The 16,059-nt window shown below is 40.6% G+C and overlaps 1 protein-coding gene across 2 annotated transcripts in view; it reads left to right on the top strand.

Moving 5' to 3' along the window:
- The window catches only part of HSPA4 (heat shock protein family A (Hsp70) member 4), a 34,617-nt gene that overhangs the window by 648 nt on the left and 17,910 nt on the right, over positions 1 to 16,059 (top strand). For both annotated transcript variants that reach the window (XM_006023550.3, XM_025204046.1), the window contains exons 2-9: positions 6,425 to 6,482; positions 8,547 to 8,687; positions 9,966 to 10,088; positions 10,529 to 10,628; positions 11,085 to 11,218; positions 13,516 to 13,760; positions 14,883 to 14,959; positions 15,288 to 15,439. In XM_006023550.3, the coding sequence (XP_006023612.1) occupies positions 6,425 to 6,482; positions 8,547 to 8,687; positions 9,966 to 10,088; positions 10,529 to 10,628; positions 11,085 to 11,218; positions 13,516 to 13,760; positions 14,883 to 14,959; positions 15,288 to 15,439 (1,030 nt within the window). The remainder of the gene's footprint in view (positions 1 to 6,424; positions 6,483 to 8,546; positions 8,688 to 9,965; positions 10,089 to 10,528; positions 10,629 to 11,084; positions 11,219 to 13,515; positions 13,761 to 14,882; positions 14,960 to 15,287; positions 15,440 to 16,059) is intronic.

Here is a 16,059-nt window from a genome sequence, read left to right as displayed (position 1 = left end):
CCTGGTCCTTTACAGGCTGCCAGCTGCAGCCCCCCCTCCCCCCCCCCCCCCCCCCCCAAGTCTGCCAGCCTGCGAGGGAAAAGCCACATTTTTCTCCTGTAAAGGATAATGTTTTTAAAGTCGGCTTGCGACCCTTTCCTACATGCTTGTTTCCCCCCTTTGGGGTCGTGACCCACAGGCTGAGAAACGCTGATCTGTTATAACGAGACTCCTTGGACAGTCTGATGGAAGAAGCTGCCTTTTATAAAAAGAGCAGCACTGCAGCCTCTCGGCACAGACGTTGCCAACCACTGGGCTGTAGCCTGGCTGCTGGGTCGTGGCTTCTGCCCCCAGCAGTCGCGTGCGGGGTTAAAGCTGGGCGGCGGGGCAGCCCCAGGAAGGAGGGAGGCAGCATGCTCTCTGTTTCACTCCCACTGCCGTGGCCACACCCAACAAGGCGCTGCCAGGTACCACACCAGGTACCAGGGCCCCCAGCTCCACCTGTGGCTGGGAGCAAGGGGATGTGGGCAGGGAAATGCCCAGGGAGGGGAGGCGGCTCTGCTTCTTGCTCCTAGGAAAGGCAGCAGAGCCCCTCTTTCCTGGGTCCCCTGGACCACCGCCTGGGCAGCCCCCCCCTCGCCTGCAGAGTTCTCCAGTGCCTGTGGCTGCAGTGCCCCAACCCTCCCACCCTAAAAATCAAATTTAAATATCTAAATTAAATTTAAATGTGTAAATCAGATAATTTGCTGGTCCGCAGTATAAAAAGGTTGGAAACAGCTGTCTTAGCATACTGCAGTAATGCAATGTAAGATGCGACCTGTGGGCTGGATCTGGTCAAGAGCAGTATTATCTAGGATACAGGCCTCACCAAGGGCCTGGAAACTTGCAGCCTGGTAAGTGATGGCTGTGTTAGCTGCTGTGGCTTCTGGAACTGCAGTGACTAACACTATGGCCCCTTCTCCTACTGCCAAACTTCTGGCCTTAGGGGAAGCCCCTTGAGTTGGATGAGTGGTGCAGGGTTGGTCCATGAGCTGGATCCAAAGGGTGGAACCATATCATTTGGCTGGTGAGGCTGGAAATTTAGTGGTAGAGGGAGTGGCTGTGACTCCAGGAACTGCAACAACTGATACTGCCGCTGATATGGTTGGTTAATCGCCGGCTATTAGTATCGGCCAAGAAAATCGAGCCCCCTGGGCCAGGTGACTTGGCTCCATACTCTGGATCCAGCCTGTAGACCAGATGGGTTGAACACTACTGTGTTAGGGTTAAGTGGTTATTCATTTGAATACAGGCTGGTAGGAATTTGCTTTGCATAGAACCCATCCAAAGGAAAAGTACCTGGTAGTTTCATTTGTCCATTTTTATGTAATCTTTTCTTTCAGATAGTAAAGATAACTAGAATATATGGCATCCATCACCTTTCTTGAGGGAGTGATGCTGTATTTCTGCTGCTGCTCAAGGAAGGAATAGAGGAGAGATTTTTTTCTTTAAGTGCAGAGAACTATTGTGTGTTAAAGAATATTGAAGCTAGTGTTAAATAGAATCGGGGAATAACTAGGTTTGAAAAACTTTTAAGAAATAATTTAAATATAGACTTCGGTACTTGTAGTGTTAACGCAGCTCATTGAATTCAATTTAATTCAGGCTGAAGGCTCACAACAAGGTCTTTCATGCATTAAACAGGTTGGAGATAAAAAAAAAAAAAAATACTGGTTAACTGCAGGAATAGTTTCCAAGCTTCAGGAAAACCTCCCATTTCAGTTCTAAGAGACTGAAAGAAACAGTTTTTCATTTCCATATGTGCACTGCAGTGCATCTTCAATTATTGCAACAGTTAGGAGATGCTTAAATATAAACCCATTCTGGATTCGTGTTAAAGTTGTTAGAGGCTTAAACTTGATGTTCTGCACTACTCCGTTTTTCCATAAAACTCAAGATGCTTGTAGTGGTTTAACAGTATAGTAGTGTTAATTACAATATAGAACGTGTAATGTTAAGTACTCTTAAACCAAAGTCTTCAAACAAACTTTAGAAACTTAAGTATTGACATTTATTAACTAAAAAGTGACTTTGTCTCCCCCCAATTTCCCTAGTGTAGGTAACTAGCATTTCATAACAATCAGGCTGTGGTAAGGTGTCAAGTTGCATACTCCAAAATAATACTGAGGTGTAGAAAATCACATTCATTCTGGGGCCCTTTGGACTTTGTGTATACTGAGATTCTCCTGATGTTTAATACAACCTGGTGCCGCTGGGGGGGGGGTGTAATATTACATTGATTGCATGCTTTGTAGTGGCTATATTGAGGTTATATCTATAAAGGACTTAGTCCATCTGTCTGTGTGCCTGTCAGTAATGCTTTTGATGGGGTGGGGTGTGGCTCCAGCCAGTGTTGTCAAGAATGACAGGCAGGGTGGGCGGGGACAGAGTGCTATCACCCATCCTGCACTGTTCTATCACCCACCCTGCACTGCCGCTGCTTTCCGGGGAGAGGGGGTGGTGCGGGGCCAGACATGCAGGGTCGGGGTATGGCGCGCAGCTGGATGCGGAGCAACAGCAGCACAGGGTGGTGGGTGGCGGCGGCAGCCACCTTGTACAGGCTTTCTCCCCTGCTCCTGGGAAGTGGCAGTGGTGGTGACAGAGGCTATGCTTCTTTGTCCCCCCACAATTCTTGACAGGCAGTTCGCCGACAGTGATGAGTGGGGATGGAGTGCTGCTGTTGGGGAGGACCACCCTGTGCTGTTGCAGTCTCCCCGGGGGGGGTGCTGTGGCTGGATGCAGTGTGCAAGCTCTCTTTCTCCCCCCCCTCCCCCCCCCCCAAATTCCTGGGAGGTGGCAGCAGCATGGGGTGCTGGGTGGCACTGTTCCATCCCTGCCTGCCCCCCCCCCAGTCATTCTTGATGGGAAAATCGCTAGTGTATGGAGATCTATCTATATATCTATAATCTCAGCAACATAAATCCTTTTGACTAAATGCACATGAATGTGGTTTAAAGGAAGCAGGTGATATGTGGTCAAATATTTGCCCTCTGATCTACACTTCTTAGTTCTTACTAAGTTTGCATTAAATTTTGAGATCTGTACATATTACCCCAAAACAGGAGCTGGTCCTAGATAAGTATTCTCAGCTTTGAATTTGGGCAGTCTTAAAGTAGCTGGAGTGATGGGTATAAATTTAGCTTGATTTTTGTATTTCTCTGATAAATGTAAAAGGAAGATGAAATGAACTAAGTGGATTAAGAAACTAAGTTTGTAAAAGTGTTGCAATTTCTGTATGTAAATATATGTATTCCCATCATATGACAAAAGGGAAGAACCCATTTTTCAGAGGAAGCATGTGGCAAGAGAGGATGAATATAATTCAAAATGTGGTAACTTCTGGGATATACCACAAGGATTTGGTTATTACTTTGTTCAATTGTATTATGGTAGTTCACAGCTAACTTTGCTGAAATCCTGTTTTCAAGCTTTTAACTACATTTCTAATGGATTTAAACTCTGATTTATATTTTCTTCTATTTAAAAAAATGGATCACTGTTTGTTAAATTTAGTTTTCACCAAATTTGTGTTCTGTTAAGGAACAGCTCCATGTGCCCAAACCACCTGAAAAAATTAACCATCCATTCAAATAGAAATAATAATGAGACCCTTTTGTTTCTTAGCATTTCACAGGGGTTTTGAAATCTGCAAAACAAACATACTACATTGTTAACCAAGGCATGGTTAGAAAAATGTCTCGGAAGCTCAGTTTGTAGATAAGTATATCAAAATGGGCAGGAGTTGCCAAGTTATGGCCTGGGCAGCCTTTGTGTGTGGCAAGCTGCAGATTGAGGAGATGGGGCAGGGAGCAGAAAGCAGAGCAGCAGGTCAAACAGATTGGAGCCAGGTCAAACAGGAAGCCAATTGGAGTGTCACTCGGGGCATGGGAGGGGGCTAATTTGAGGCATGCCTGTCAAAGTTAGCCTCTACCGTGGTGGGGAGACTTATGCTTTTGGTGCTGATGTACTTTTTCTGTGGGTAAAGTAGATTTGAGATCTGTTCTCTTGATAAGTGTTTAGCAGACTTTAATTCTTTTTCTGTCGCTTCCGTCATTAGGGTTACTGACTTCAACGTTTCAGTGGTGCAAAATATGGATGCTTTTTATTGACCAAGCCCTTGCATAATTGTTTGAGTACAAGATAGATTTATAAATTGATCCCTTCCTAGTTTTGTTACATTGAAGTTAAGTAAGTGTATGATCAGCATTGACCCGTTAACTAGGTAATGTGTCAAAATGGCTATAAAAGAATGATGCAGCGTCTGATGAAGAAAGCCCCTGCTTAAGACAGCTTATGCTATCCATCTCTGATTTAGTTAGCCTATACGGTACACCTCTACCCTGTGTTCTGCATGACTTCAGACTAACATGACTAACTACCTCTGTCTGTAAATATGATCAACACATGCCACTGCAGATTTTTTTTCTGCTATTATGTATTGTTGCTGTGTGGCAAGTTAGTTCATCATAATAGGGTATTTTGGAAGCCTGATTTTCATTTTCCATGGGACAGACACTTGTTGTATTAAAAAAAAATACCCGTTGCCTATTACTTTGGGATAAGTAACCATTATGCTATTTAAAGATGCTTATAGAAATCCAAAACTACGTGGAGAGGCACAGGCCTTATTTCACAAAAGCAAGTAACAATATAGAGAAGTTGCTTGAAGGAACAATATGGAATAATGTTTAATTTCATTTTTATATGATTTTAATTTTGTGAGGTTTCTACAGTTTACCATGCAAAAAATAAGGAGGATTAATGATCTGTAAGAACTGTGCTTATTTAAGCAGTGGGGCCTTCTGTCTGTTGTAGAACTAGTGGCCACCGGAATTTTTGTACGTTAAGAGTTGCTATTTGGCTTTCCATAATTCAAACCTTTAATGTCTTCATTTTATTTGTGGGCCTTTTCTTTATGCTTTATCCCTCCACCTGCCTGCACCCTTTCCCCACTCAAATTTGAAGTTTTACAATTCTAGTGAGGGGCAAGATGTGCGAATGAAGGTGGCAGACTGTGTAGATTCTTAGAACCGTAGACAAGTTTGCATGGGAGTGGTGGGGACTGGAAGTTTTTTCTTTGTATTAATTAGTTGAGGACACCTGAGGTACAGGGGCATCTATATTAATGGCTAACAATTAATTTCTCTTGAGTGTGATAACTTCCTTTGCCACATCACTTTTCTGGGAACCTTTTAGTAAAGTTGTGTAAATTGCTTTTGTTAACAAATCTTCAAATAGAAGTTGCTTATAGATTATGGCCTCCTTTTAAGTAAGAAGGTTGATGTTTAGATCTGAAATTTAGATCTGAAATTGCAAATACTACAATGAGCAGTTAATCCTTTTAATGCACTTGTGTTTACATAAGTTTTTTGGGTTATGGGTGTACCAATAAAGATTTTCTTGTCTGATACTTATAGCTGATGATTAACCAACCATATGAGCCAATGTCAATCCAATAACCAATATTTAGTAATGGTGCAAGGCATTGAAAACTACTGACATAACCCTGCTCTGGCCCTCGATGAGGAAGGCAGTGACTACCTTATTCCCACACATGTTACCCCCTCACCCACGGCTCCTACCCACAGCCCTGCTTCCCACATGGCCCGTGCTGCTGTCCCAGACGGGTGGGACGGACCCTCATGTGGACAGCAACACCAGGTGTTTGAAGCCCCAAAGCATGCCACTGCCTCAGCACTGGTGGACCCTGCACAGCCGAGCTCAACCACTTTTTGCAAAGGTACCTGATGCCTGGTAGAGCGCAGTGTCCCTCACACAGTGCCTTATCCCACCTGCATGCAGCCCGACATCTCTGCAGCAGCCCCAGCACTCAGGCCCCTGCTGCATATACAGTGTTGCCATGGCAGTGGCAGCAGCAGCAGGAACTGGTAACAGTCCCTTTGTTGCTGAGCGTAGTGCCCTGTGACCGCTCCCTGGCACCTCTTCCCTCTCCCACTGCTTGCAGGGACCTGTAGTCTGCAGTGGGGCATGGGGACTGGACTAGGCTTGCCAGGTTGCTCCAGGAATGTGGCCATAATTATCGGCTACAACCAAAAAAGCCAATAGCCAATAATGTCATTTCTTCTTGTATTGGTGCCTATCCCACAGCCAACCAGTATATCAGTGCACCACTATTTTGGGTCTCTTCCCTTTGCCACTGATCCAGCATACTAACATTTTAGGGATTCCTGTGGTGGCTCTAAATAGGTATCTCTGTCTTGTAACAAAACTCCATTGAGTACTGTAGTTTTTAAAATATTACTCTAGAGTGTCAGTGGCATGTTCAGTTCTACAGGGCTAATATGACTGTTTGGGATGGTTAGTTCTGATCTTTAAAAGTGATGGGGGAAGGGAGCTGCTTGTGTCAAAAGCAATCTTATTTCAATGGAAACACTTCTCATTATAGATCCTGTATATCCTTTGGACCCAAGAATCGTTCAATTGGAGCTGCAGCTAAAAGTCAGGTAAGGATTTTGTGTTCAAGAATTACCTTAACCAAAAGCAAAGCAACTGAAAACACATTACTTTTGTATTAGTGGTTAGTATCTTCTCATATATGAAGATGCATACAAACAGTTGCTTGTTTTTAAGTGAAATCCTAATTGTTGTATGTTAAATTTATTTTTAGCTGTTCAGTCTTTAATGCTAATATAATCTGTCATTATTTTGGGTAGGTGATTAAGAGTTTATTACTTTTCATAGTAAAAGGTATAACTTCCCCCTTAAAGCGCTTGATGATGAAAATCCTGTTGGTCAAAGTGAAATGCCAGATTCACAGTTACTTGTGGACTGGATACCCATGGTGGGTAGGTACCTTGTAAGTTTTATTAACATGATTTCAGGCTGTTCTTTCCATCCGATTCCAGGTTTCATGGATCAGGTGCACAGGTTTGAGGCAGAAGTGGCACAGTTAATCTTGTGGGCCACATAAAAATTGGTTTGCATAACTTGCTTGAGTGCCTGATTCTTCAGCCCAAGTGGCTTTCTTTTTAATCTTGTTTGCGTATATATTATCATTTCATTGGAATAGTTAGACCTGAACTGAGGTGACCAAGAGTTGAATTGACAGTTCAGGTTAGGGGTAAGGCAAGGTTTCATTTGTGCTGCATGTGTGGCAATCTGGCCCCAGCAGCCTTACCCAGGGTCCTGGGGGCCTCCTGGGGTGTAGCTGTGGCATGAAGCCTGGCCAGCAGCTGGAGGGTGGCTCCAGCTGGCTAGGTTCTGTTTTTGGGTGGTATACGCTGCTGCCACATATACTGTCCCACTTTTTTTTTGGCGTGTTTTCTTGACCACGGGATCTCCCAGCATCAAAAAAACCACCTACTCTGCAAGGTAGCGGTGTGGGAAATGCCTGCAAGTGCAGTGTCTGGTGCTGCAGACAGGTCTCTGGTGCCACATACTGCATGTCCGTGCCTGTCTGGATGGAGCCTTAATGTCTAGAATCCTGAAAATGTTGAGACACAAACATGCTATAAGTGTGCCCCTTCATTTGTTTGATTTATTATTATTATTATTACAGGTTTCCCTTGCTTTATGCTGTACATGCATTCCTGGAAAACAGCGCATAACTCGAATTCACTTAAAGGGAATACACTTTACAGTATAACAAATAGGGATATGTTCCAAGACCTCGACTGTACTGAGCCCCAGACCCATTTCTACCACTTTTACAAAACAATTTTGGTACTCGCCAACAGCAGACAGTACACACAAATACAGGGCACTATCATAACGGGGATGGCAACGACAGAAACGCGTATCGCAGACAAAGCGAGGAGCATAGATCCACACAGGACACTCAGTACTGCACAAAGCAGCTGACTGGGCTTCCACCACACAGATCGCATAAGAGTAAATTTATATACTGCACGTGACAGATTTTTTGGTATAAAAAGGGTCATTGCATAAGAGTGAATTTGCACATAGAGAACCTACATAAAGCAAGGGAAACCTGTATTTCTCTTGCTCTTGAGTTGAATGCAAATGTCTTGCTGGAATTTCTCCTTCTGCGTGTGCTTGACCTGTTTCTCTTAAGATTTTACTGTTTTGTAGGTGCATCAGTGATGCAGGAAACAGTTGATATGAAACTTGACCTCTGACCACTGGATTCCTGGAAATTAAAACCAAGTTGCTTTTTAAAGGCAGTCATTTAAAATCAGGTTGGAGTTGAAGTATACCATCTGCCTGGTACAATAACTGCCTAATTTGCAGTCCCCTACCAGTTTCTTCCCTCAGTATTTTAAATGTATTCCTCTCCGGTTTTTCACAGTTCTTTCAGTAGCAAAGGAAAGCTGACCAGACACGCAGAGTCCATGCTAGAATTTGAAAAAGTCCCAAAATTCCTGCAAGAATAATTTGGGAGATCAGAGTCTGTTTACATTTTGGCTCTTTTAGCTGCTGCCTTGTCGTGACTGAAAATACAAAATCTGGCAGGGAAGACTAACAGAAACATGTAGTTTTCTTATTTTTTGTTTGAAATTTAGAAGGTCCCTCGTCACTTTGTATTAATGATATTTTCCCCTATTTAGGTTATTTCAAATGCAAAGAACACAGTACAAGGCTTTAAAAGATTTCATGGCCGTGCATTCTCAGATCCCTTTGTTCAAGCTGAAAAAGCCAACCTTGCCTATGAACTTGTTCAGCTGCCAACAGGCTCAGCTGGCATCAAGGTGAGTTGGATACACTTGGAAAAGATCTGTGGGGGAAGGCAGTGGTGGTGCTTTTACCATTTATCTATTTTTGTAACCTTTGTATTGGTACCTCTTCCATCTTTGTGAATGGGGAAAATCTTTACTGGTGAATTGAGGGCCAATTTAGTTTTAGTTCTTCAGAGATCTCAAATTCAAAGCAACAATTACTTTAAGCCTGTTCCTTAAAACTGCCTTCTGAAGTGAACCTGAATATTTCTTTCATAACTTGAGAACAATAGATAAACAGACTGTCAACAGACAAATTGACTAGGACTGTAAATAACACTGTAAGGATCTGTGCAAATTTTCGTGTGCCTAGAACCTGAACTCTCTTGATTTCTCGCTTGGAGCAGATGTTTCTGACTAACATATCATTGGACAAACGTGTCCATACAGGAATTAAAACTTGGATTACTTTTTTTCACTTGCGGTCTACTCATCCTCGATTTGAACTCTGTTAGTGGCATTTTTTTAATTCTGCCTTTAAGAAAACTACTCTGTTGCAGTGGCACTTTTTTGCACTCCATGGTGAGTTTGGGTGAAGAAGGGAGTACAGAATACAGGACTTACTACTGAGGTTTCAGATGCAGCCCAGAAAGAGGAGATATATAGAAGTCTGAAATACTCTGCTTGTTTTACAAAATCTATTCAGTAGTGATTTGAATTATTTTAATTTAGAGTATATGCTGGGGCTTTTATAAGCCTATTCCTTTGAACAGCACTGAGTGAACTGTGTATTTTCTGCAGCATTTTGGACCCTGAAAAACTGTACCCAGGATACATCATTTGTATAATTATCCTTTTTCAAACTGACTACTAGAATCTCTCAAGTTCTCAAATGTCAACTTGTATGAAATTTAAAACTGTCCTTAATTTGTCCTTCAATAGTTGCATGGCAAAAGCAGGTCAGTTTAGTGTTGGTGGGCGGTGGAATTGAAGAAATATGCTTCTGTTGTTAGGCTTGTTTTGCTTAAAGCAAATATATATATATCCAGGGTTTCTATATCATCTGGGTAATTTGGGACACTGCGGTGGTTGCCTGCCCACCTGCAAGATGCTCCACGCTGTTCCAGCTCTTGCCTAGGCTACCCCGTGCCCCTGCGTTTCTGGAATGCCCATCATAATTCTCAACTACAAGGACTTATGGTCACCCTCATTAAACACCACTTATTTCTCTGGCAGGTTCATGCCAGGTTGTTTCATTTGAGCATTGTTCTTCTTGTAGCTTATTCCTTAAACATGTTTTCTTCCATAAAGGTTATGTATATGGAAGAAGAAAGAAATTTCACCATTGAGCAGATAATGGGGATGCTTCTCACTAAACTAAAAGAAACTGCAGAGAATGCACTTAAGAAGCCTGTACTTGACTGTGTTGTTTCTGTAAGTAGTTGATGGTAAACTTAGTTTTTATACTAAACTTGGCTCTGTAGTACTGTTGAAGTCTGGTGGCAAAATTCAGTGTTCTTGCTTTCTCTGTTCAACTGACTCTGACTTGCATCTTTCTCTCACTCATTCTGCTAACATTAGAATATATCATAAACTGCTGCCGTAGTTGTTTGCACTCTGTGTTGACTAAAATCAGTGAATGAAAGATGAGAGGGGGTCTTTTTAAGTAAACAAGCCAAACGTTTCTTTTTTCCACAAAATGCTTGCTTTTCCTCACTTGGAACACTTCAAAACAAGTTTTAGACGTGAAAGAACTACTCAAAGTAAAACATCCTTTGGCCTCAGTACCAGATATTTTAAACAGTGTTTTTTTCTGGTTCAGTGTAGGATTTCTCTTCTAAATTGGGTTTCTCAGCCATGTACAATTCTTGCAGGTTCCATGTTTCTATACGGATGCAGAGAGGAGATCAGTGATGGATGCTACGCAGATTGCTGGCCTTAATTGCCTGAAATTAATAAATGAAACTACTGCAGGTAATTTTGTTCCCTTTATTACAGTTAATAAGGCTATGAAACTTCATCCCCTGACATTGTCCTTATGGGCAGGGAATAGTGATGGTTAAATCAGATGAACTCTAAAACTGATACTGGTGGCTCTCAGAAGTTCCTGGGTTACTTCTATGGTCCTTTATCTCCAGATGATTTTGGAGCTAGTAATTGTATTTCAATACATAATTGTAAGAACATCTTATTTTTATATGACTACTTTGGAAGAATAATGCTATATTTTTTTTTTTATAAGTGGTCTTTCATACTATTGCCCTTCTAGGTGATTAGGAAAGGATCTAGATATAATCTTATTCAAACTTTGAGAATTATTAGGGTTTTAATATAGTTGTTGCTTCAATAAATGCAGGCTTAAGAAAACAACACCCAAATTGCTGAGTTACTGTGGTGTATAGTGTGTTGACTTGTCTCTCCTTTGTCTAGTTGCCCTCGCATATGGAATCTATAAGCAAGACCTCCCTGCCCTAGAAGAGAAGCCAAGAAATGTTGTATTTGTGGATATGGGACATTCTGCATATCAAGTTTCAGTATGCGCGTTCAACAAAGGAAAACTTAAAGTAAACAATCTTATGAATCCATTTAATAGTAAAGAATTCCATGTATTTATGGGAAACAATAACTGAGATCTTGATTCTTTAAACTTCTTTTGAAAGGTGTAAGACTAAAAATATATATATTTTTTTTTTACAGTATTGGGTTATCTTAATCTTAAAATGTGCTATATTTCTGAAAGATGCTCAAATTTGGTCACAAGTATCAAAGTAGGAATTACTAGATAGTTACTAGTATGTTCGCCTAATCTGATTCTCATAAGGACTTTATTTTTTTTAAATTTCCTGTGAACACTGTATTAAGTGTGAATGAAGGTTAAGCAAGCAAAAGAAGCTGCTTGAGTTATACTTACATGCTTGCTGAAGCACAGTTGTCCATGCATTTAAGTTTCCTCTAGTAAGATACTAAAAGGCCTTTTTGCCATAAGATAGAACTGTTAAATGCTGTTAACCTTCCTGTAGCAGGCAGACTTGGCAATCTGTATTGTTCCTTTTAGCTGAATAAACAGGAGTGTATTGTCATGGGAGCTCAGTTAGATTAATGCCTTGAGAACTGAAAACTAAGCTAAAGACTTTGGCGTGTATTCAGTGGAATTTCAGTGAGTTGTGTACGTAATTAGAAGGCTGCAACGTGCTTCAAGATCAGATTAGTTTTATGAAAATACTTGGTTACATTAACAGTGTGAAGCACCAGGAATAGTATGTATTTAAGGGAAGCTGCTAATAAGCACAAACCTGAAGAGCTGGATAGGGCCCTTACATTTATTTTCTTTGACTACACAATAGACTTGGAAGGCACTGCGACTTGGAACTCTCATTACATTCAAATAAGTTAGATTTGAATGTAATGTGATACAGCACGAAAATTCACTCTTACTGTGGGTCAGAGCAGAGTGAATATCAAGTCAATAAGCTATGACCATGAAGGAACTCTTAAAACTGGAATTAATTTTTTAGAAACTGAGGGAGGAGGCCTCTTTAGACTGTGGTGAGGTGTATGTGCATATGCAGGTGATAAAGTAGTTTTTTCTGTGACATTATCTTTAATTCAGACAAATTGGAAATAAAGGATTTTGTAGATACCAGGCTGTAAATGAATGAAATGAGCACTCTTCTGCTAGAGGAAAGAATGAAGAGGACAAATGAGTTTATTTTTAGCTTGGTATCGCACCCTCATGACACACCAAATATGAAATGGGGTTATGACTCACCTGTAGTAAAGGTTTAGGGGAGAGGTTGAAAACCTTCCTAGTAACTAAGTCAGAGTATGAGTTATTGTAACTGTCTCCACCAATATTCTGTGTGTTGGAAAAGCTTAGCAAACTGTCTTTCTGTGCTGTTTGGAATAGCTGTCACCCCAAGTCTAGTATTAGACTTGAAGCTGACACCAAGTTATTCTGCAACACAAAGGCAGTAATTTTCTTTGAGGGAACATGTCCCTGTTGCTCTAGCTGCTTGTTTCGCCGTATGAACACATGATGAGATTGAGTTGCCTTTTGATATTTGTGGATACTGAAACTTTTTATTTCCATGCTCTTGCACAGGGAGTCTGTCTGTACATATGGTTGGAAGTTAGTAGATTTGCTCTGTGGCTACATAAAACTAATGTAACTGTCAAACCATTACACCGTTCTTTTGCTATAACAGGCTACTACTCCATTTTGGGGTGTTCAGTAGCGGGTAACTGATGTAAACAGATACAATACGACTTGCTTAAGAATCTGACCAGCTGCGTACATGGTAACTAAAGTGTTACCCATTTTTACAGTACTGGACAGGGTGAAAGACCAGATGCATCCCTATGAGTATACCAGCTAGATAATGCTGTTGTATTCTTAGTGACACATATGGAAGAAATAGCTTCGTTTCTTCTTGTGAAGTGTACCAGAACAACATGGAATGAATTTGCTAATGGGAGGCAGACCAGTTAAAGGATTGGGATTTTGAGGGGCAGGAATAAAAGGCTAATACTTGATTCTTTTTTCTTCTAGTAGCAGAAAGCTGTAACCGTGCTGCTCCAACACGAGGCATTTCCCCACCAGTGGTGGCAGGTGCAGAATAAAACTGGGCACTGTGTTGGATTCTGGTTTTGTTCCTACCATTACTACAAAGAAAGAACTGTGTTGGAGCAGCCAGGTGTGATACCTCTAGACAGAATCTTGATGTCAAACTAATCTGCGTGTTCAGGCAACGATATTGTTTGAAATGTAGTTACCCATAGGTTTTGAAGTAGGTTTTTTTGGGGTGTTTTTTTTTAGTTATGTTCAATCTTTGTTGAAATTGTTGGCTTTTTTTCCTTCTAGGTTCTTGCCACGGCATTTGACACCACACTTGGAGGAAGGAAATTTGATGAGATGTTGGTTGGCTATTTTTGTGAAGAGTTTGGGAAGAAATACAAACTTGACATCAAGACAAAGATTCGTCCATTGTTGAGGTTGCATCAAGAATGTGAGAAATTGAAGAAGCTGATGAGTGCTAATGCTTCTGACCTCCCAATGAACATTGAATGCTTCATGAATGACATAGATGTTTCTGGAACAATGAACAGGTATTTTCAGATTCCTTTATAGAAAGTCTTGAGTTCCAAAAAAAAAAAAAAAATGCAAAAGGTAGTAATAATAATATAAATGTGTGTCCTTTTGCTATTTTTAGGTTACGTACATAAGCTGTTGGCACCAGAGTACTTACCAGTGACTGGGAGCCAAAGTTACTAATGCCCAATTTTTTTTTTTTTTTTTTTTTTTTTTCAAGGGTGTGTGGGGTTGGCAGTTTTGAAGGTCACAGTTTAAATAGTGAGTTATCCTGTAGTCCTGCATGGTATACCTCAAAGCAAGATTTACTTTTGAGATGAGCAAGTGCTAGAAGACTTAAATTACTAAGATTGCAATTTGTAGAACACTGAAATTTGGTAGTACTAAACCTATTACCTTTTCAGTTGCCAATAAAAATAGACAGTGAGGCTGTCAAGAAATATAAGTGTTTGCAAATGGCAATAGTGGCATTTTGTACAGTGGAAGAGAGGGAATAGTGTAAACTGACTTTCATAGATTTTGTAACTACTGTTGAGGTCATGTGATCACTTGAACAACTTAAAAGCACGTTGTTCAGACTTCAGTTCTAACTTCTGTTCAACAGTAGGTGCAATAAAAAAGAGGTTTTTTGGATTAGTATTTCAGTTTTGTTCAGTATTTCAAATTGTATGCATGTTGACTATAGCAAACGCAAAATACTAGTTAGAAACAAACAGTTGTAATGTAATATAAGGCGGGGATTGTGTGTCAGTAGTGCCCTTAGCACACTGGGAGTGCAATACTGACCAGAGGTTCTGGGCAGCATCCTAACATAAAAGATGCCTGATTTTTTTAGGAGGGGTTAAGGAAGCCTAAGTATCTCTTGAGAATGGGATCTCTCTTAAAAGTATAAACCAAAATGCCTGGTTCTTTATTGCTGTAATTTGGAAGATGTTCAAAATTACATTTTGCAGCATGTTCAGCTTTTATCTATCAATATAAAAATTAATGTTGCATACATCTCCTCTGCTAGTTCTGTAGCAAAGGAACACTTTGAAATATGTTGTTACAGAATATTAAATTTGCATCTTTCTGCAAAAATAAAATGTGCTTTGTCATTCGTTGGAAATGAAAATATCGGTTATGATCTCTTCCAACAGGAGTAAATTTTTAGAGATGTGCGAAGGTCTTCTGGCTAGGGTAGAACCACCTCTTCGCAGTGTTCTGGAACAAGCCAGTAAGTATACAAATATTCTGTTGGCTACAGTGTCTAATGGTGCGCACAAAGGAGAAAATATCCATGGGGATCGTTCTCTTTAGCTATATGCCAAATATAAGTTTCTTAATTTGGCAGACTTCATTTACTTGCAATTGCGAGTTGCATAAAAATCTGACAAATACCTGGGTAAATAGGATGGATACCTGTGTGCATGTAGCAAAATTTCCAGTAAAATCTCTAGAAAGCATAATTCATTTAGTAGTATCTTGTTTAAACTTATTTCTGCCCATTTAAGAGCTTTGTTGTGATGGAAAACCCTACACCAATATATGCAACTTTTTTCTAGAGTTAAAGAAAGAGGATATATATGCAGTAGAAATAATTGGTGGCGCTACAAGAATCCCTGCTGTAAAAGAGAAGATCAGTAAATTTTTTGGTAAAGAAATCAGTACAACATTGAATGCAGATGAGGCTGTTGCTCGAGGCTGTGCATTGCAGGTAAGAAACAATGCCCATGTGGTACAAAGGCCTGATAATTTTAAGTATAGGATGGTTGAGCCTAAAGGCATAAGAGATCGGTATTGAGCAGTAGATTGGTCCTCCTAAAGTTCAACTTACTTCTAGCAAGTAAGTATACCAACAGAAGCAGCTAAGTAGTAGAGAATGGCTTGTTCCTTAAACAGCTTCTGTAGGTTGAACTGTCAGTCTGGCATAAAGCAAACAGCGCAACCAAAAGATGAGCATGGTTGCCTAGAGTTGTAGAGGGATTCTAGTCCAGCAATTTATGAAACAATTTTTATTATAAATGTGACACAGTTTCTTTCATTTGTCTTCATTGTAAGCAACCCTGGGCACTTTTTGGGGAAGGATGACATATAAGAAATAAAATAATCGGTGGTACCTCCTAGCAATTGTTTGTGCTGTTTTGTTTAACAGAAAAGTTAACAAGCAGGTCTGTAAAAGATAAACTAAGATTTTAATGGGGCATTGTCTTTCAGTTGAACCAATGTGCAAGTAAAACTTTTGTTTAGGTTAGGATTTAGATAACAGCCTGACTTTAAATTCATAGTAGCTAGGGTCAGGAGGGACCTGAACAGATCATCTAGCCTGACCCCCTG

Source organism: Alligator sinensis, unplaced genomic scaffold (genome assembly GCF_000455745.1).
Source record: "Alligator sinensis unplaced genomic scaffold, ASM45574v1 scaffold135_2, whole genome shotgun sequence".
NCBI lineage: Eukaryota > Metazoa > Chordata > Crocodylia > Alligatoridae > Alligator > Alligator sinensis.
The sequence above is the reverse complement of the archived record's forward strand: the minus strand, read 5'-3'. Positions and strand labels throughout refer to the sequence as shown.